Source organism: Bison bison, unplaced genomic scaffold (genome assembly GCF_000754665.1).
Source record: "Bison bison bison isolate TAMUID 2011002044 unplaced genomic scaffold, Bison_UMD1.0 scf7180017864240, whole genome shotgun sequence".
NCBI lineage: Eukaryota > Metazoa > Chordata > Mammalia > Artiodactyla > Bovidae > Bison > Bison bison.
This window is the reverse complement of record NW_011494812.1, coordinates 2,880,453-2,901,362: the sequence shown is the minus strand read 5'-3', so window position 1 is coordinate 2,901,362 and position 20,910 is coordinate 2,880,453. Positions and strand designations below refer to the sequence as shown.

The following is a 20,910-nucleotide window of genomic DNA, read 5'->3' as shown; positions in this document are numbered from 1 at the left end:
GTGGATTTCCGTAACAAGAATATGAGCTCCATGAAAGGAGAGAGATCAAATCGCTTTGTGGCTCTTTATACTGCCTGTGCCAACATAGTGTCTGGCACATAGTAGGCATTCAATAAATATTTATTGCTAAGCACTTTATACAACAGAAAAAAGAACTAGTCAGTCCATCATGAGTTAACTCAACTTCCTTTCCTTTGTGGCTATAAAAAGGCAACAGAAGTGAAACTGATTCTCCACTGAAAGAATGCCATGCTGTGTGCAGAAGTTTATAGTGAAAAAGATGGCTCATCACCACCTATGGATCTTGCTCTTTTGCCTACCAACCTGTGAGTTCTGACCCTTGCTGATATCCTCCTAATTTTCTATTAAGTTTTGGAAATTGCCCTTAAGGAGGCTATTGAAATGTCCTTTTGGCCTGCTTTAATAGAAACACCCTGGGTCTCAAAAGGGATCCTCCTGACTGGGAAGAGACTTAAGATCCAAACCTATCTGGTTTTCAGCTTTATAGTTTATATATCTGAATTTTATCTGTACTCAGCCTCTAAACATCTGAGAAAAACTCTTCTGCTCAGAAGCATCAGCTCATGGTAGACCTGCCCAGAAAACCAACAAAGGAATAGATAGTCCAAAACTTTGAAAAACTTAGAAGCAATTTTTTGGGGCTTTAGAATGTGTTATATAAATTTTAACAGAGATATGACTTAATTATTTCTTGCTCCAGCAAATTAGAGTGACGCATGACTATAATTATCATTATAAAAACTTCATCTCTTTAAGTTCCCTTTATTTTCAAAGCACATTCAAAGCTACTACTCTGCTTCTGTCCTCCAAAAACTCTAAAATTAATGGAGAAGAGAGTATTATCCATGTTTTATAAACAAATTAGTTCTCAAAAAAGAAATGGAGAAGTTGAACTAAAAATCCTGTTTTTGTTACATAAGGCTTAACAGTAAAGTATAATGGTCACATGAATATTGCTTGTTGTTAGTACAAAGGACACTATGTAACATTAACATAGCTTTGGGAGTGTTTTGTCATTGCATATATTATCTCACTGAATCTGAACAATTGCCTTGTTTATGTAAAAAGTATCATTTCTAAAAACACTTATAGTGTCTCTTATCAGCTTTGGAAATGCACTAGCAAATTCCTGGCATGAGTTAGAACACAGAGAATCTAGTGGGTTAGGATTTCTAGAAAAGGTACAATTGGTGCACTGTGGTATCTCTGATTCCCCTGACCGCTTAAAGCTATGGCTCCTTCATGTGAGCTTCCTTGAGATTGTATCCACTGGGCAGGTCAAATTTTTAGAGCCTGTGCTAGTCACCCTAACAGACAAGTAGAAAATGCAAGTAGATGGGGGAAAATATTGGATAGAACCTAAGTGGAAATCTAGGGATGTCCCCAGTCTTTCAAAGAAGGGCTGGACAGGGAAGCATTTGATACCACTTAACTAGCAAAGCATTCACGATTTTTATGTACATACTCTTATGTGATACATACTAAGATCATTGAAATAAGCAAGATAGATGTTCTTAATTTCATTATGCAAAAAAAAAAAAAAAAGTAGAATCTAAGACTTGAGTTAAACAATTCACCTAAAATTTCACAGCCTGAAATTGGTAGAGCTGAAAATGAACATTTGTTGTGTTAATCCCAGGGCTATAGTTCTTTCTGCTCCACATTTTTCTGACCTTTCACTCACAGTTTTCAAGTCCCTGATGCTCTTCAAAGGGCTACTGTACACTACATGAGAGGCAGCTCTAAGATACACTTGCCTCATCTACTAAAATGGAAATCAAAGTTATTGAATCAGCTAGCAATGAATCATTCATCCATTAGCTTTAGAACTTTGGGAAAGTTATATAAAATCCACCTGTTGTCAGAAAGGGGAATATTTCCCTCTTCTGCCTCTTGAGTTCTGTGGCTGGACTAATAATAAAACTGACATAACAACAAAATTTTGTAAAGCAATTATCCTTCAATTAAAAAATAAATTTTAAAAAAATGATATGGGACAGACTGCAGGAGAAAATAAACATTTTTTTTCAACTTTTTATTTTATATTGGCGTATAGGTGATTAGGGGCTTCCCTGGAGGCTCGGTGGTAAAAGAGTCAGCCTGACAATGCAGGCGTCACCAGAGACACTGTTTCGATCCCTGAATGGGAAGATCCCCTGGAGTAGGAAATGACAACCCTTTCTTGCCTGGAAAATTCTGTGGACAGAGGAGCCTGGCAGGCTGCAGTCCAGGGGGTTGCAAAGAGTCAGACAGGACTGAGCATGTGTGCATGCATGCACACATGCACACACACACACACACAGAGCCAATTAACAATGTTGTGATAGTTTCAGGTGAACAGCAAAGGGACCCAGCCACATGTATACATGTATCCATTCTTCCCCAAACCCCCTTCCCATCCAGGTTGCCCCGTAACATCCCTGGGCTATACAGTAGGTCTTCATTGGCTATCCATTTTAAATACAGCAGTGTGTACATGTCCATCCAAAACTCCCTAACTATCCTGTCCCCTCCATCCTTCTCTCCTGGCAGCCATAAGTTCATTCTCTAAGTTTGTGAGACTGAGTAACAAATTTTAATTTTTGCACGCAGAGGTCTCATAGAAACGGAAACTAAGAAGTGGCCAAAACAAACAGCTTTTACTTTTTAGACAAAGAAACAATAAATTTGTGAAGAATCAACAGGACAAAGAAACTCAGGCTTTTGGTGATCAGTTAGTGAAGAGTGTAAACAGACTTGGGGCTTGAAGTGGTAGATTAAAATAACAAGATTTGTTTATATAAGCTTCTTGCCCCCAGATTCCCTGTCTTTGTTGATAAGGATGTCCTTATACCTCCAGATGCTGTGAGGTTTATTTTCTGCTTTCAGGGGGATAGAGAAGAATCAGAGTTTTTCTCTTGCACTGGCTTCTTCTCAATCAACTTTTATTCAAAATAATCAATATGGAAAGTCTCCTGGTGGCCAAGTGGTTATGATTCTGGGCTTTCACTGCTGTGGCCTAGGTTCAATCTCTGGTCTGAGAACTGAGATTCCCACAAATGATGCCGACAAAAAAAAAAAAAGAAAAAAATCATATGTCATAGTGGCATATTTGGGGGCAATCCATCCTGGGCTGGGTTGGGTTCAGCCAACCCAACACTGTTATTTAGACTTCAAAATGGGAGAACTCTTAGTACAATAAGATTTTTGAGAATCAAAGTGATAACCCAGGTATGACAGTTGGCACAGTATTTGAATATAGTAGGTGCTTACCAAATACTAGCTAATGCTGTTGTTTTTCTCACCTGCTTTTCATATGGTATTAGGAAAGAGCCAGGGCTTTCTTACACAGAGATCTTGGCCAAGATTCCTCTGTTTAGGATGATCCAAGGAACATGAGCCGGTGAAAAGATGGTATGAATTTGAACTTAGGTGTGGGCTTTTGAAGTTCCCAAAGAGAAAACCAGGGATGAAATATTCCCTTTGTCAAGGACCCATTAATGAGAGGTGGGAGTTTGTTTTTATAGCAGAAAAACCAGCAGTACTTTCATGTACCATTTGGCTTTGTTGAATGGATATGTTTGCCTCTTAAAGATTATTCTACCAACATTTCCTGAGTGCAAAAGTGTACCCCATATCTCTCTTGCTGCTATTCCTGACAAAGATGGTCCCTGATATTTAGCATTGAGCTTAGATGTCAACACTGACTGTACTTACTTCCCTGGAATGAATTCTGAACAATTTAAGCAGCTGAGATGCAATGGGAAAAGGGAATTAAAAAATCCCCTTTTCCGCTGGAAAGCACTGAAATAAGAGGAGTCTGAGTGTGCAAGCTCATGACCATTCCATGTTGGAAAAGTTTTCTTGAAGAGCCAAGACTCACAGTCTTATGTTTGTGATCTCAGCTTCCTCATCATGACCTGTGAATACTGTGACTCTGACTGTCCTTCCAAGTATTCTACTAGCCGCCAACCATTTGGGATAAAAAACAAGAGCCCACTGCTTTTGCTCCATACTCACTTCCTTCTACATATTCTCTCTCACACTCCTTTAATTCTTCCTTTTCTCCATACCTTTCTTGTTTCTCTTTCTTCAATCCCTCCCCTTGCTGCCTTCTCCTCTCTTATCAACGATAGTAATAATTAACCACTTATGGATCAGTCACTACATATCTGTCATTACTCTAAGTAGTCTGCATATGTTATTTTGTCTAATCCTCATAACACCCTTTGAGATGGGTACTATTAATATTACAGAAGAAAACAGAAGTCATTTAGCCAAAAAGTGGAGGAAGTAGGATTTGAACTCCTGTCTACAGACTTAACCACTGAGTCAGTGATGCCTTCACCACTTTGATGCTGAAATAGAATAGTATATTATCTCTGAGGCTGATGGTTATCACACTTTGGGATTTATCATGAGTGGTGATTATTCAGCAGAGACTGGGCCTATCTGTACTCACCTACAGAGGAGGTTGGAGGCTGGTGGGCAGGCCTTTGCCAGTAACAGAAGTTTAGGCAGGCCAGCAAGGTAGAATATCCAAAGAAATAACCATCTCGAGACGTGGATCAAGTACCATTCACATGAGCATGGTTATAGAATGATTTGAATTTGCTTTTTCAAAACAAGCAAAGATCCAGTGTCAACAAGATCTCAATGTTCTGCTGAATGTAGAGCACAGTCATGAGGCACTCCAGCAGCTGACACAAGAAATAGGGGAGAGAGTTGGAGATAAGATTTCACGCCTGGAGAAGAGTCCTGGCAAGTGTCAATTTGCCATTAGTCCAAAGTCCTATTAGAGAGGGGCCTTCAGCTTCCCTCATAGCTTAGTTTGTAAAGAATCCACCTGCAATGCAGGAGACCCCAGTTTGAGTCCTGGATCAGGAAGCTCCACTGGAGAAGGGATAGGCTACCCACTCCAGTATTCTGGCCTGGAGAATTCCATGGACAGTATAGTTCACGGGGTTGCAAAGAGTCGGACACAACTGAGTGACTTTCACTTTCAAGATAAAGACAAAGCCTCTGTTGTAGAAAGAGATTTGAGCAGACTATTGCCATAGACCTTCCAGAAGGGCTTAAAAACAAAAGCCCAATTACAGAAATGGAAGAATATATTATGTATGGATAAAAGTAGATATCAGGACATTAGCTTTAAATTCCAGTCTCCAAGAGATGCTTGAGGCTGCATCCTTATAACAACGTGAGACTCCAGTAGAGGGGGTAGTGACCCCCTCATCAACCCAATATGCCAGAGCAGCCCTGGAGATCAGTGTGTGACCCCAGAGCAGCCAGAGTGCTTCCACAACAGGAGCCCAAAGGTCAATGCCAGGTCACTTGGGCTACTCGAATAATTCCCAAATCAGACTTTTGTTCTCTTGAACTTAAGAGAAGGATGAATCTGTAAGTTTGGGGGTAACTAGACTCAGCTATGTGGAAGTTAGAAAAGAAAGAGGTCTGAGCAGTCAGTTGGGTGACTGATGTTAGTGGAGGTACATACCCACTACACCTTTTCCTTCACTATACTCCATTTTTTATTATATGCTTAGAGTGCTGTTGTTATCGTTCAGTCACTAAGTTGTATCTGACTCTGTGATCCCAAGGACTGCCGCACACCAGGCTTCCCTGTCCTTCACTGTCTCCCAGAGTTTGCTCAGATTCATGTCCATAGAGTGCTGAGTAATGATAAAATGTTGAGTGCCAGGATCTCATCTTTGAGAATCTATGTGCGTGTGTGTGTGTGTATTTATTTTGCAGAAGAGGATTCATGTCACCCTAAATCTCAATAAAGATTATATAAAGTAAAGAAAAAAACAAGCCAGCAGAAAATAGTATACTATTGGAAGGACTGACATTGAAGCTGAAACTCCAATACTTTGGCCACCTGATGCGAAGAGCTAACTCATTGGAAAAGACCATGATGCTGGGAAGGATTGAGGGCAGGAGGAGAAGGGGACAACAGAGAATGAGGTGGTTGGATGGCATCATCGACTAGATGGACATGGGTTTGGGTGGACTCCAGGAGTTGGTGATGAACAGGGAGGCCTGGCGTGCTGCAGTTCATGGGATCCCAAAGAGTCAGACATGACTGAGAGACTGAACTGAACTGAACTGTATGGAGGTGGTAAGTTCCTTGTTTTAAAACCCTCATAAGCAAGGAATTTCCATTTTCATGGAGAAAGACACAAAGCTTCTTGCAGCTAACCCTTTGCTTCCTCTTTGTCCTTCTTTCCCTGCACTCAGAATAACCAGTTACAACCATCTCTCTTCTGGGTGCTGCTGCCTCTGGTAACTCTTTTCCAGACCTGCCATACTCAGGGAAGCAGTGGATGGGAGGAGACAAGGCGAAAGTTAGCTATGACTGAAGAAATATCAAGAAATGCTGATTTGAAGGGTCCTAAAGAAGCAAGGGGGGTTGGGTAGCTATTAAGCAACAATACACCCTTCCTTATTTCCACTCATATGAAAACCTTCATGCTGGCCTTTTGTAACATCTCCATAATACTCCAGTTCTCCTTTTTTCCATAAGAGTTGTCTGGGGGTATTATTTTAATCTCTGCAACAATGTTTTCTTATTTTACATAACAAGCACTTATGGTGCCTAGTATATGCCAAGTACTTTTCTAATAGGTTTACAAATAATAACTCATTTAATATAACACTTCTATGAAGTGCTCCTGTTAGTCTATTTAGAAGCTGATAAAACCAAGGCACAGAGAGGTTAACTTTCCCAAGGCCTCATGGCTAGAACCTGGCAGGAGCAGGATTCAAGCTCAGGCAGTCTGGCTTTTCATTACTAAGTCATAGTGTCTGACACAGGGGCAGAAAGAGGGTGCCCCTCAGGGCAACTCTCCCTTTGGGGTCTCTAGTTTCTTCTCTATTGCTGTATATACCTGAGAGCGGTGTCATGTCATCTAATTTTCATACTTCCTCAAAAGTAGTAGAGAAATTTTATTTCATTTACCAATAGAATCCTGTGGTTTAGCAGGTAATTGGCTTAGTCATGGTCATTTAGCTAATTGGCAATAGAACCTTGGCTCAGTCTTGTTTATTGATCTTTTACTCACCATGCTATGATTCCCTAGCCTGTGGACATATGCAAATTTTTGTTAACAATATGAGAATATTGGAGTGGAAAGAATTTACTGTTAGCCAACTGCTCTTTCTTATTAATCAGTTTATACTCTGAACCTTCCTTACCAAGAGCCAGAGACATGTAGAGTTATTTCTTGTCCTCACTGTTTCTCTTACTCTAAGTTTTCTATCTTGCTTTTTATTGCTAGAAAAAGGGAAAGTGAGTCAGTTGCCAAAAAAGTATTTATTCTTTTAACAAATATTTAATAATCATCCACTAATTGTAAGGGAAGTACTAGTGACCAAAACAGAAAAAGACTGCATGGCCATTATATTCTCATGGGGTTGAAAGGTGGGGAAGACAATAAGTAAATATGCACATGCAATGCTTTAGTAGTCATAACTGCTGTGAAGAAAAATAAATAAGGCAAGGCAATAGAGAGTGATGGGAAAGAGACGGCTACTTAAACATGGTGAGGCTTTCTCTGAAGATATGACATTGGAACAGAGTTTCACAGTGAAGGAGTGCTGGAAAGGGTGTTGTAAAAAAAGGACTGCTACTGCTGCTAAGTCACTTCAGTCGTGTCCGACTCTGTGCGACCCCATAGACGGCAGCCCACCAGGATCTCCGGTCCCTGGGATTCTCCAGGCAAGAACACTGGAGTGGGTTGCCATTTCCTTCTCCAATGCATGAAAGTGAAAAGTGAAAATGAAGTCGCTCAGTCGTGTCCGACTCTTAGCAACCCCATGGACTGCAGCCTACCAGGCAGCAAGTATTTAATAGAAAAGGTTCTAAGGTGTTCTTAGCCAGTTTGAAGAATGAGAAAGTCAGTGTGGTTAGAGTGCGCAGTGGAGAGAAGGATATGAGATCAGGTGGGAGGAGATAGGATCTAAGAGACTAGGGAGGAGTCCCTTGAAACCCCAAATGTACACTGTCTTTGTTTTTAATAGACTCTCTTACTCCTTGGATGGAAAGTTATGACCAACCTAGATAGCATATTGAAAAGCAGAGATATTACTTTGCCAACAAAGGTCTGTCTAGTCAAGGCTATGGTTTTTCCAATGGTCATGTATGGATGTGAGAGTTGGACTGTGAAGAAAGCTGAGCGCCAAAGAATTGATGCTTTTGAACTGTGGTGTTGGAGAAGACTCTTGAGAGTCCCTTGGACTGCAAGGAGATCCAACCAGTCCATCCTAAAGGAGATCAGTCCTGGGTGTTCATTGGAAGGACTGATGCTGAAGCTGAAACTCCAATACTTTGGCCACCTCATGTGAAGAGTTGACTCATTGGAAAAGACCCTGATGCTGGGAGGGATTGGGGGCAGGAGGAGAAGGGGACAACAGAGGATGAGATGGCTGGTTGGCATCACCGACTTGATGGATATGAGTTTGGGTGAACTCTGGGAGTTGGTGATGAACAGGGAGGCCTGGCATGCTGCGATTCGTGGGATTGCAAAGAGTCAGACATGACTGAGGGACTGAACTGAACTGAACTGAAGGAGAACTATGAAGTTTAGGTCTAAATGCCCTCTCTGTTGCCATCAGTAATTGTTATTTTGTAATCTCTTTGGGTTTTACCCAACTTCTAGTAAATTTACTTCTCAGTAAATTTCCCTTACTCAGGTCTGAAGAATTTCCCTCTGGCCAGTTAACCTCCTCCTACCCCATCAATATTTCTAACCCAGATAAAGTTTCTAAGTCTTTATTTTTTCCAAACACATTTCTTATTCTCATATTCTCTATTTCCTTCTTTCAATCAGTGGTTTTGGGCAGCTACTTTATCATGAAATGTATATTTGTAAAGTTCACCCATTCACATGGGTTCATCCAGGGAAACAGGAGTTATCATCTAAAACACAAAAGATATATAAGGCTGAGAAAGATGTCCAGCTTCCCTTCCAGGAGGGGAAACCCAGCTCCAGTGAATAGACTGTCCATGGTGTTCTCTGTTCAAGCTGGGGTCATCCTGACCCTCCGGTTACCTCTTCACCATAGCTATCTAGAGGTCATGGGGAACCAATTTTTCCATCCAAGCCCACATCACAGAGTTCAAGCCTTTTCTTGCCTTTGCTTCTCTTCTAGAAGTATTGCCTTTCTCCCACCCTATCCTGCTGTGGTCTGGCTATGAGAATCAGGAAATCACACTCATTCAGTTCAGTCATTCAGTCACGTCTGACTCTTTGCAACCCGATGGACTGCAGCATGCCAGGCTTCCCTGTCCATCACCAACTCCTGGAGCTTGTTCAGACTTATGTCCATCAAGTCAGTGATGCCATCCAACCATCTTATCTTCTGTTGTCCCCTTCTCCTCCTGCCTTCACAATCTTTCCCAGCATCAGAGTCTTTTCCAAAGAGTCAGTTTGCATCAGGTGGCCAAAGTATTGGAGTTTCAGCTTCAGCATCAGTCCTTCCAATGAATATTCAGGACTGATTTCCTTTAGGACTGATGGGTTGGATTCCCTTGCAGTCCAAGGGACTCTCAAGAGTCTTCTCCAGCACCACAGTTCAAAAGCATCAATTCTTTGGCGCTCAGCTTTCTTTATAGTCCAGCTCTCATATCACGTACATAGCTTTGACTTATATGGACCTTAGTTGGCAAAGTAATGTCTCTGTTTTTTAATATGCTGTCTAGGTTGGTCATAGCTTTTCTTCCAAGGAGCAAGCATCTTTTAATTTTATGGCTGCAGTCACCATCTGCAGTGATTTTGGAGCCCAAGAAAATATAGTATCTCACTGTTTCCATTGTTTCCCCATCTATTTGCCATGAAGTGATGGGACCAGATGCAATGATCTTAGTTTTTTGAATGTAGAGTGTTAAGCCACATTTTTCACTCTCCTCTTTCACTTTCATCAAAAGGCTCTTTAGTTCTTTGCTTTCTTCACACTCATTATGAGATATTATAAATACGAGTCATCTCTTTTTCACTGGGCCCCAAGCCTGTTCACGAGTCCCTTCATCCCCTCAGTCAACCTGTTAACTTCCTGGCGGTGTTCCCTAGAGCAGCATTTCCTCAAAAATTTTACATTCATCAAAATAATGATAGCAACTATCATTTTTATGTGCCAGGAATTTGTGCTTAGTGTTCTTTCTTCATAATTGCATTTAATAATTACCTATATTTTAAAGGTAAGGAACCTAAGAGTCAGAGAATTTCAATAGTTTCCCACCAAATAACATATCTAGGCTCAAATATCCCTAGATTCAAGACCTGTGCCCCTAACTTTACACTTCTTAAGTAGTCCCTCTCCTGCCTCCTCTTGCTTCCCACATTACTGAAGATATGAAGGCCATCAAGCATGACTCAGTTCAGTTCAGTCGCTCAGTCGTGTCCGACTCTCTGCGACCCCATGAATCGCAGCACGCCAGGCCTCCCTATCCATCACCATCTCCCGGAGTTCACTCAAATTCACGTCCATCGAGTCGGTAATGCCATCCAGCCATCTCATCCTCTGTTGTCCCCTTCTCCTCCTGCCCGCAATCCCTCCCAGCATCAGAGTCTTTTCCAATGAGTCAACTCTTCGCATGAGGTGGCCAAAGTACTGGAGTTTCAGCTTTAGCATCATTCCTTCCAAAGAACACCCAGGACTGATCTCCTTTAGAATGGACTGGTTGGATGTCCTTGCAGTCCCAGGTGACTAGTTAGCATTTTATCTTCTCTGTTCCAAAATGTCCACTACATATTAAGCAACATCTATGTGTCCTCCCAACAATTTCATGAGGTAGGTATTACTATATCCTATCTTGTAGCTAAGTAAGATAAGGGCCTCAGTAACTATCAGGAATAGAACACAGGCCCATTGGACTCAAACTGTGCGCTTCTTCCATCTTGCCAAGCAAACTTTCTCCTATCCTCACTCTCAACAAGACCTCAAAATATCAATATCCTTTCACACATCCTTTCCTTTTTTCCTTCCACTTCAGATGAAGGCATGACCCTTCTCTGACTGAAAACATATACCTTTCTCTGCACACCATTTCCCTTCCATTTTTTGTTCCACACAAGTCTTAGTGGCCTGTGTATACTTCACTGTGCTTGGTGCTTGGGATTTTAAGACAAGATCCCAGGATTCAAGTGGCTCAGTGTCCAGAAGCAGACATGTGGGTTCATGACTACCACCCAGTGTGGCAAGTCCTATGAGAGAGAAACAAAGAACTCCATGCGTAGGGACATCCATCCCAGATCAGGGACATCTCTATCTTCTTTTTCTCCATACCACACTTCCCCCTTCAGTATCATCTATTTTAAAATAAAATAAAATAAATCGGTTTTGTTTGGCTCTCTAGCTAGCTATTTGTTATATTTTATAACCTTTCTTTCACTATGAAGCTTCTCCACTTCTTTACCACTTTTTCTATCCTCAATCCACTACACTCTGGCCTCCATTTGAATCATCCTAACTTGAACTACATTCTCAAAGGCCATCAGTAACCTCCAAATGGACAAATCCAGGGGTCATTTTCAGCCTTTAACTCACTTGAAGACTCTGGATCACTAGACATCAGTGACAGTTACCTTCTTGAGATTCTTTCTCCTCCTGGGTTTCATGATTTTGTCTGCTATTGGTGCCTCTCTTGCCACTGTATCGCTTGATCTATTCAGTTTCTTTTGATAATGCCTCTTCTGTAACTGTAAGCATTTATCACAAGGTTCAGCCTTGGACTTCAGCCTACTCTTCCTGAGTGACCCTCTCCTTCAATCACCTCCTCTCCATAGATGATTCCTAAACCACTTGGATTTCAGTTTGATGGCAAGTGACAGAGACTCAAAAATAAGAATTCCTTAAAGAAGAAAGAAATTTATTTCTTGTTAGTGTAAAATGACTGGAGTTGGCAGTTCAGTTGGTAGAATAGTTCACAAGGTCATCAGGGATCCACACTTTTTGAGTCTTCCTGCTCCATGATTCTCAGTACTTGGCTTCCTCTTCTTGATCCAAAATGTCCAAGATCCACTGTCATGGCATTCCAGCCTATAACAAGCAAGGAAGAGATGAAGAAAGCAAACGCCGTCTTCTTAATGACATAAAAGTCAATACAATACTTGCACTTCCGTCCCATGGACCTGAACTTAGTCACATGACCAAACTGAGATTGCAGAAAGTTGGGCGATATAATCTTTATTCGCCCTAATATTTATTAGCAAGGTGACCATACACCTTGCTAAAAATTAAGGATTATATTACTAAGAATGAAGTAGAAAACAAATATTGGAAAACAACCAGCAGATTCTGCCACAGCCCCCAAACAATACTTTGAATACATTTTTACTTTTCTTATCTTCCATTCTTCTAACTTCTTATTTAGTGGTGCACCATCATCTCACATTCAATGTTTCTGACATTAAACTTGTCTTCTCCTTTTGACTTCTTCCAAGCATAAATTTAATCAAATTCCAGTAGCTATTAGTTTTCCACTCTCATGAACTAGACACCCAATATACTGTTGAATTTTATGACATGCCTCTTCATTCCTTGCCTTTCTTTGTCCTATCTCTCAAATTTATCCCTTCCTTTCCATTCCCATTACCCCTCGATTCATGCCCATATGGCTAACAGTAGCATCTGAAATGGTCTTTCAAGCCCAGCTTTTCTTTCCTCTTATTCCTTCTACAAATTATTACCATATGACTCTAACCCTAAAGCATTATTAGCCTTCGTTCTCAAAAACTTTAATAGCTTCCCCCTGCCTATGGTGTAGACTTCAAACTCAGGTCTGTCCTAAATCTAAACCTAAATTTACATTTCTAGCCTGATTGCTCTCTACTTTGTTAAGCAAATCTATACTTATTCAACCTGCATCACACATTCTTCTCTTTCTAAACCTTTATTCAGAACCTGAAGACCTGAGACACTAATTCTTTCCCTTTCTATCTAGTAACATTCTTTTCACTCTTCAAGGTCCTCTTCAAATTCTGTTTCCTCCAAGAAGTTTTTTCTAACCACTGCAGATCAAAGTGATCTATCCTTCTTCAAATTCCTATTGTAATTACTGTCCCTACCATTCATTTGAATTTATCATTTACCAGATCATATTGCAAAGGTGAGTTATGAGTCTGTATGTGTGTGTGTGTGTCTTATTTCCCTAACCATATATGAAATTTTTAAAAGGGACAGAGAACTTGTCTTGGTCATAGACTTGCATAGTGCTTTTCATAGTAAGTCCTTAAGATATTTTTGTGCCACAAATTCTCTCTGAAATTAAGTTTTCTTAAAGTTGCCTCCAACATTAATATAGTGTTCGAGTCCCCCCAGCACCTAGAAAAATAAATATTAACATTGGCTGATATGGAGATTCTTAAAACACCAAAGTCTTTAAGAAAAGAATAGAGAGGCCACCAAGTGCAGTGGTACTGAAAACTGTCCCTCTGTGCTTTTCCTGAATTGGCCCTTAATAATGGTTCTTCATACATTCTTCAGTATGATCTTGGTGTTACCAAGGTCATCATAGAGATGGACTAGGGAAGTCCTAAAGGGCATATCCTAATTGTTAAGATGAGGATGAGAATGAGAATCGTTATCATTAATAACCTCAGAAATAACTAGCATTTGGGGAGTTGGTGATGGACAGGGAGGCCTGGCGTGCTGCAATTCATGGGGTCGCAAAGAGTCAGACACGACTGAGCGACTGATCTGATATGATCTGATCTGATTTTGCCTTGATGGTCAACAAAGAGTTTCCACTCATATATGATTTTTCTGATCACTAATTAGATAAGCAAATTTTATAGTTACTATTGCCATTCTGTAGATGAAGAAACTGAGACTCAGAAAAGCCTCGTGACTTAATTAAGGTTGACCAGCTCATATGTAGAAGTAGCAGCTATGGCTGCTCATAGCACCTATGACTTCATCCTCCCTATCTTTTCTTTGCCTGCTGTCGTTTTGTGGGTGCCTCATACCTCCGTTGGGTGTTCAAAGGTACATATTATGCTTGTGCAAGCCCTACACTTTTTCTCAGAAAGCCCAGGAGTCTTACCAGCAGCACCACAGCACAAAATAGTAAAAGGACTTCCTCTAGCTTAGCTATCTGACACCCTGACTGTTTGATACCCAAGCACCACTTCCTGAATGACTCGCAAGAGGAGACAAGATATACTTCAAAAAGCAACACCACCCACCAACCATTCTGTGGCTGCACAACTGCCCTCCTACTAAGATCTCAGCCTTAGTAAACTGCCTACCATTTCCTGGGATTTGATGAGAAAACCCACCAGAATTATGAGTCTATGGAACCCCCACCTTTTCCATCTTCTCACACTGAACCTGAATCCAAAGAGTGAAATGGAAATTAGGCACAAGGACTTGATATTAAAAAAAAGAAAAAAACCTTGTGAGATCTGGCACCAGGGCCAGTTGTACACTTTGTGGAACCCAGTAGAATATGAAAATATAGGGTCTTTTTACAAGTAATATTAAGAAGTTCATGACAACACAACAGCATTAAATCAAATTCAGGTCCTTCTGAGCTCAAGTCTCTGTACCCTGCACAGGTCACATGTCCAGTTGGGGACATTCAAGGATTCAGGCTGGGACACTCCAAGTGCCGTTCTACCAGATCTCATCAACACAGTGGCAGAGCTTATCTGGGGAGAATTAACCTTCAAGGAATGGATTTTGGCTAACTCTGACTCCTGCCACCAAAGACAAGCTTAGTCTCGCTTTCTGTTCCCCCAGTAGTTTGGTTGCTATTGTTTTACTGTTTAGTACTCATCATATTGTATTACTGTCCGCATGCATGCACATGCATCTTATTCTCTGGGCTCTGAGTTCCTCAGAGCTGCCACCATGTCCTATTCATCCCTGAGTGGCACTTGTTTAGTCATGTCCCACTCTTTTGTGATCTGGTGGACTGTAGCCCGCCAGGCTCCTCTGTCCGTGAGATTTCCCAGGCAAGAATACTGGAGTGGCTTGCCATTTCTTTCTCCAGGGCATCTTCCCAATCCAGGCCGATTCTTTACCACTGAGCCACCTGGGAAGCCCTAGCACTTAATAAATGTTTGTAGATAAGGGTCCTTAGTCTCCTTCTTCTCCCCACCCCAGGACCTTGTTACATCTCCATCTCTACTTAGGCCACCCCAACTAAGTCACCAGTCCTTGCCTGGGATATTCCTTCTAAGGGAAAATGTTGGATGTTCTGAAAGGAAAGAGGTTTATGTGAGCAGTCCCTGGCTTGTCCAGAAAGTACTGGGGTAGAGTGCAAGAGTGGTCATAGTGAGACAGCATCATCAGTTTAAGAAATCCCTTTGCTTTTCTGATGCATCACAATGACTTGTATTCTCAGTGACCTTTATTCTTATCCTCTTTATGCCAAGCCCTGAATAAACTTTAGAGTCAGGCTGAACCCACTTAAGTGAAAAGTTTTGCTCTGCTCTTTGGGGCTTATACAGTCAGTACTCATCAGAATGGCCCTGTTAGTGTTTATGGCTGAAGCTCTTCTTGATTGGTCAGTGCTTGTGTCTATTGGTTATTAAATGTTTTGAATATCATACATGCTGGCTCAAAACACCCTCTCATACCATATAGCTCAGTGAGAATAACAGAGTAATGAAAGAATAGAAGAAAAGGGAGAAAATAACACCTTATAATTATATTGCTATTCATTTTACAAACTATGTATTAAATCAGTTTATGTTCATAAGGTAATGGAGAAGAGAACAAAATAAACTTTTAATTTTTTTTTCTATGTTAGATTTTCATCCTTCAGCTTTATACTGAATACTACAATCCCAAAATTATTCCTGGATTCCCAGAATGAATCACGTCCCTTTCCTATTCTCTCTCAAAGTACCATAACCTTTATCTTATTTGTAGTTACCTTATCAAACTTGTTCTCTTCGTTTACGTTCCAGGGAACAGAAATCATGTCTATTTTTACTCACCATTGTACCCTAGTCTCTTGACATCATGCTTTAAAGAGTAGAGGCTCAACAAGCGTTTGTATTATAATCAAACTAATAAATACTTGCTATAAGATCTAGAACAAAGTTGTCCTTGAATAAATATGTTCATTCATTCATAAAAGTATAAATGAATAAATGAACTTTGCTTACTTCAGAAGTTGCTCCAAAAGAGCCTAGGCAACACATAACTGAATTTAATTTATTAAATCATCCCACAAATATTTGCTAAGCACCCTCTATGTGTCAGGTACTCATCTACAGACTGAAGTTATGACAGTAAGCAAAAAGAGCCCTCAAAATCACTAACTTGGGGCATATTTACTCCAGGACCTCTAAAGCACTCTCTGCCTATATCTTCTAGGAATAGAGGCATAAATGTAACTTTTTTTTGTAAAGACCATGGCAGCCATCACAGGCTCTTGTCCCCAGCTCTTCGACCACTTGGCAATTTGACCTTGGGAAAGAAAATGTTTAATATCTCAGACCTCAGAGGTTTAAATATGGAGATTTACAGCCTTAATCTCTCAAATTCCATCTAACTCTCATTAGAGTCTAGGTGTCTAGATAAATATGTTTTAATGAAATAGATTGCTTAAAAATTCACTGGGTATGGCAAAACCAATACAATATTGTAAAGTAATTAGCCTCCAATTAAATAAATTTATAATTAAAAAATTCACTGGGAAACTTAATTTTTGAATGAGAATCTTTTAGAAAAGTTAGCCATCATAACATGTTAAATATGTTTAAAGTAAAATCAAAAAAAAGAGGAAAAAAGATATCATCAAGAAACTGGATCAGCTGTTCCTCAGGGAGATTCAAGCCTGGAGAGAAAGAGAATTCTAAAAGGAGCAACAGTCAAATGGTTATGGTTTTGTCAAATGTTTATGGTTTTCTATTTATGTTCTCAGGTCTGGAAGCAGCTGGAAGCGACACAGACATCTTCATAGTGAATGGGATTCTGGGGGAGTCAGCTACTTTTCCCTTAAATATCCAACCATCACAGAAAGTTACCATCATTTCTTGGCATTCCAAAACATCTGTTGCTTTCGTAAAACCAGGAAACTTCGGAGAAGAACCCATAGTTACCATAACCCACCAAAATTACCATGAACGAATAAGTGTCTCAGGTCAGAACTATAACCTGGAGCTCAGAAATCTGAGGATTGAAGACTCAGGGATCTACAAAGCCGACATAAATGTAGAGACCTCTAAAGTGACGACCACCAGGTCCTACAACCTTCAAGTCTATCGTAAGTTGTAGAAAGAGAGAAGGCTTGTTTTTTTATTTTTACTTTGCAATTTGCTATGTAAAAACACCTTTATTTCTGACAGTTGGGTTCCCTAAATCTTTTCATACTTATAAGTACTTACATAAATATATTGATGCTTATGGAGAGGGTATGGCTTTGCTTGCATTTAGCAATGTACTCTTCCTGTAAACCTTGTTTTTCTTTTCTATAAAATGAAAATAATCATACTATTTACTTCCCATAGTTATTGTGAATATCAAGTAAGATAGAGTATGCAAAGTACTTTTAAAAAACCCTTTTTATTTTGAAATAATTATGGAGGCATAGAAAGGTGTAAAGAAATGTATAGGGAGTGCCTGTGTGCATTTCACCCATCTTTTCCCAACGGTAACAGCTTACATAACTAGAGTACAATATCAAAGCCAGGAAATTGGCATTGGTACAACCTATAGAGCTTATTTAGATTTCAGCAGTTATACAGGCACTCATTTATGTGTATATGTGAAGTTCTGTACAACTTAGTCACATTAATAGCTTCATGTAACCATTACCATAATCAACAAACTTAAGTGGACCAACATCACAAGATTCCCTCATCCTTTACAGTCACTCATTACCACCCTCTTTCTCCTCCCAAACTCCTGGAAGACATTAATCCACTCTTAATATCTAGAATTATGCTACTTCACAAATGTTACATGGATAGAATCACGCAGTATGCATGCTTTTTTCATTCATCATAAGTTCTTTGAGTCATCCTAATTATTGCAACTATCAGTAGGTTATATATTTTTATTGCTGGATAGTATTTCATGGTATAGATGTGCTACTTTGTTTAACCATTCACCTACTGAGGGATATTTTAGTTGTTTCTAGTTCGGTGCTAAATCACTTCAGTCGTGTGTGACTATATACAACCCCATGGACTGTAGCCCACCAGGCTTCTCAGTCTGTGGGATTTTCCAGGCAAGAATACAGGAGTGGGTTGCTATTTTCTTCTTCAGGAAGCTTTCCAAACCAGGGATCAAATCTGCATCTCTCATGTCTCCTGCATTGGCATCACCTAAGAAGCTATTCTAGTTTGGAGGCAATTACAAATAAGTTGCTATGCGTATTTGTATACAAGTTTCTACATTAAATGACTTTCTGTTTCTTTAAGATAAATGCCCAAGAATGAAATCATATGCTAAATCCATTTTTCTTTTTTTGTTTATTGTGATTAAATACATATAACATTTAACATGTTAATTATTTTTAAGTGTAACACTCAGTGGCATTAAATATGTTCGCATTGTTGTGCAATCATCATCACTCTTCAGAACTTTGTTTTCCCCTTTTAAATAGATTCTATTTTTTAGAGCAGTTCAAGGTTCATGAAAAAATTGAGTAAAAGTACAGGAGTTCTAGACTCCTACATTGTCTATATCTCCCACCAGAGGGATACATTCATTACAGTTAATAATGTATATTGATACATCATTACCAAAGTCCATAGTTTACATTAGGGGTTTGCTCTTAGTATTGTACATTCTATGGGTAATGGTAAAATACAATGATATTTATCCACCGTTATAGTATCATTCAGAGTAGCTTCACTGCCTTGAAAACCCTCCGTGTTCTGCTTATTCACCCCTCCACACCACCCCTGGCAACCACTGATCTTTTTACTGTCTCAATTGTTGTTGTTTAGTCACTAAGTTGTATCTGACTTTTTGCGACCCCCCATGGACTGCAGCATGCCAGGCTCCATCCTTCACTGTCTCCCAGAGTTTGCTCAGATTTATGTCCATTGAGCTAGTGATGCTATCTAACCAGCTCATTCTCTGCCACCCTCTTCCCCTTTCACTTCAGTCTTTCCCTGCATCAGGGTTTTTTCAAAGAGGAAACTGTCTCCATGGTTTTGTCTTTTTCAGAATGTCTAGTTGGAATCACATAGTATGTAACCCCTTCAGGTTGGGTTCTTCCACATAATAAAATACATTTAAGTTCTCTTCATACCTTTTCATGGCTTGATAACTCTCTCCAAAACTTTTAAGTCATTTTTAGTGTTAAAAATATTGCCAAATTATTTTGCATTCCCATAAAAAATGTATGAATGATTTGGTGTCTCTAGCATTTAATGTTGTCAGTATATTTTATTTTGGCCATTCTGATGAGTGTGTAGTGATATTTCATTTTGGTTTTTAATCTTAATTTCACCAGTAGCTAATGCAAAATGCTTTTAAGAGGTCAAATATTAGTACAGTTATTATCACTAAAATTGAATTCACTGGCAGGTGTGTGGTGTGTTAAGCAGTGCTATTCAAGTTATGGTCTGTATGTGGCAGCATCTTATTGGAAATGCAAATTCTCAGGCCCCAGTCCTTACCTTTGGTGGTGAAGTCCAGGAATCTGTATTTTAACATTCTCTCTGGACTATTCCTATGTGTGCTACAGTTTGAGAAGTGCTCATCTAGAGTTGCCCCATCCAATATGGTAGTCAGTAGCTACATGTAGCTCCTAAGTATTTGAAAGATGATGAGTACAAATCGAGATGTGCTGTAAATGTAAAATACACACTAGATTTTGAAAGGTTGCTGCTATGAGCTGTGAACGACACTGGTATTCTTGGCCTCTGGAGGAGGAAAATTTGATTCAGGGCCAGTGATGAGGCTTGATCACTCAGAGCTTTTTGTGTAATACAGTTTTATTGAAGTATAAAAGATATAGAGAAAGCTTCTGACATAGATATCAGAGAGGACAGAAAGAGTGCCCCCTTGTTGGTTTTTAGCAAGGATTTTTATACCTATTCAGATCAGATCAGATCAGTCGCTCAGTCGTGTCCAACTCTTTGTGACCCCAAGAATTTCAGTACGCCAGGCCTCCCTGTCCATCATCAACTCCCAGAGTTCACTGAGACTCACGTCCATCGAGTCAGTGATGCCATCCAGCCATCTCATCCTCTGTCGTCCCCTTCTCCTCTTGCCCCCAATCCCTCCCAGCATCTGAGTCTTTTCCAATGAGTCAACTCTTTGCATGAGGTGGCCAAAGTGCTGGAGTTTCAGCTTTAGCATCATTCCTTCCAAAGAAATCCCAGGGCTGATCGCCTTCAGAATGGACTGGTTGGATCTCCTTGCAGTCCAAGGGACTCTCAAGAGTCTTCTCCAACACCACAGTTCAAAAGCATCAATTCTTTGGCGCTCAGCCTTCTTCACAGTCCAACTCTCACATCCATACATGACCACAGGAAAAACCATAGCCTTGACTAGACGAACCTTTGTTGGCAAAGTAATGTCTCTGCTTTTCAATATGCTATCTAGGTTGGTCATAACTTTCCTTCCAAGGAGTAAGCGTCTTTTAATTTCATGGCTGCAGTCACCATCTGTAGTGATTTTGGAGCCCAGAAAAATAAAGTCTGACACTGTTTCCACTGTTACCCCATCTAGTTCCCATGAAGTGATGGGACCGGATGCCATGATCTTCGTTTTCTGAGTGTTGAGCTTTAAGCCAACTTTTTCACTCTCCACTTTCAATTTCATCAAGAGGCTTTGTAGTTCCTCTTCACTTTCTGCCATAAGGGTGGTGTCATCTGCATATCAGGTTATTGATATTTCTCCCGGCAATCTTGATTCCAGCTTGTGCTTCTTCCAGCCCAGCATTTCTCATGATGTACTCTGCATATAAGTTAAATAAACAGGATGACAATAAAC

At 40.1% G+C, this 20,910-nt stretch overlaps 1 protein-coding gene across 3 annotated transcripts in view; it reads left to right on the top strand.

Annotated features, from left to right (window-relative positions):
* The first annotated feature begins 216 nt into the window (after nucleotides 1-216).
* Nucleotides 217-20,910, top strand: part of CD84 (CD84 molecule) — a 42,068-nt gene continuing 21,374 nt past the window's right edge. The window contains exons 1-2 of one of the 3 annotated variants that reach the window (XM_010846904.1): nucleotides 217-326; nucleotides 16,880-17,221. In XM_010846904.1, the coding sequence (XP_010845206.1) occupies nucleotides 245-326; nucleotides 16,880-17,221 (424 nt within the window). In that variant the 5' untranslated portion in view covers nucleotides 217-244. The remainder of the gene's footprint in view (nucleotides 327-16,879; nucleotides 17,222-20,910) is intronic. The other 2 variants (XM_010846906.1, XM_010846907.1) reach the window with 2 other exon arrangements.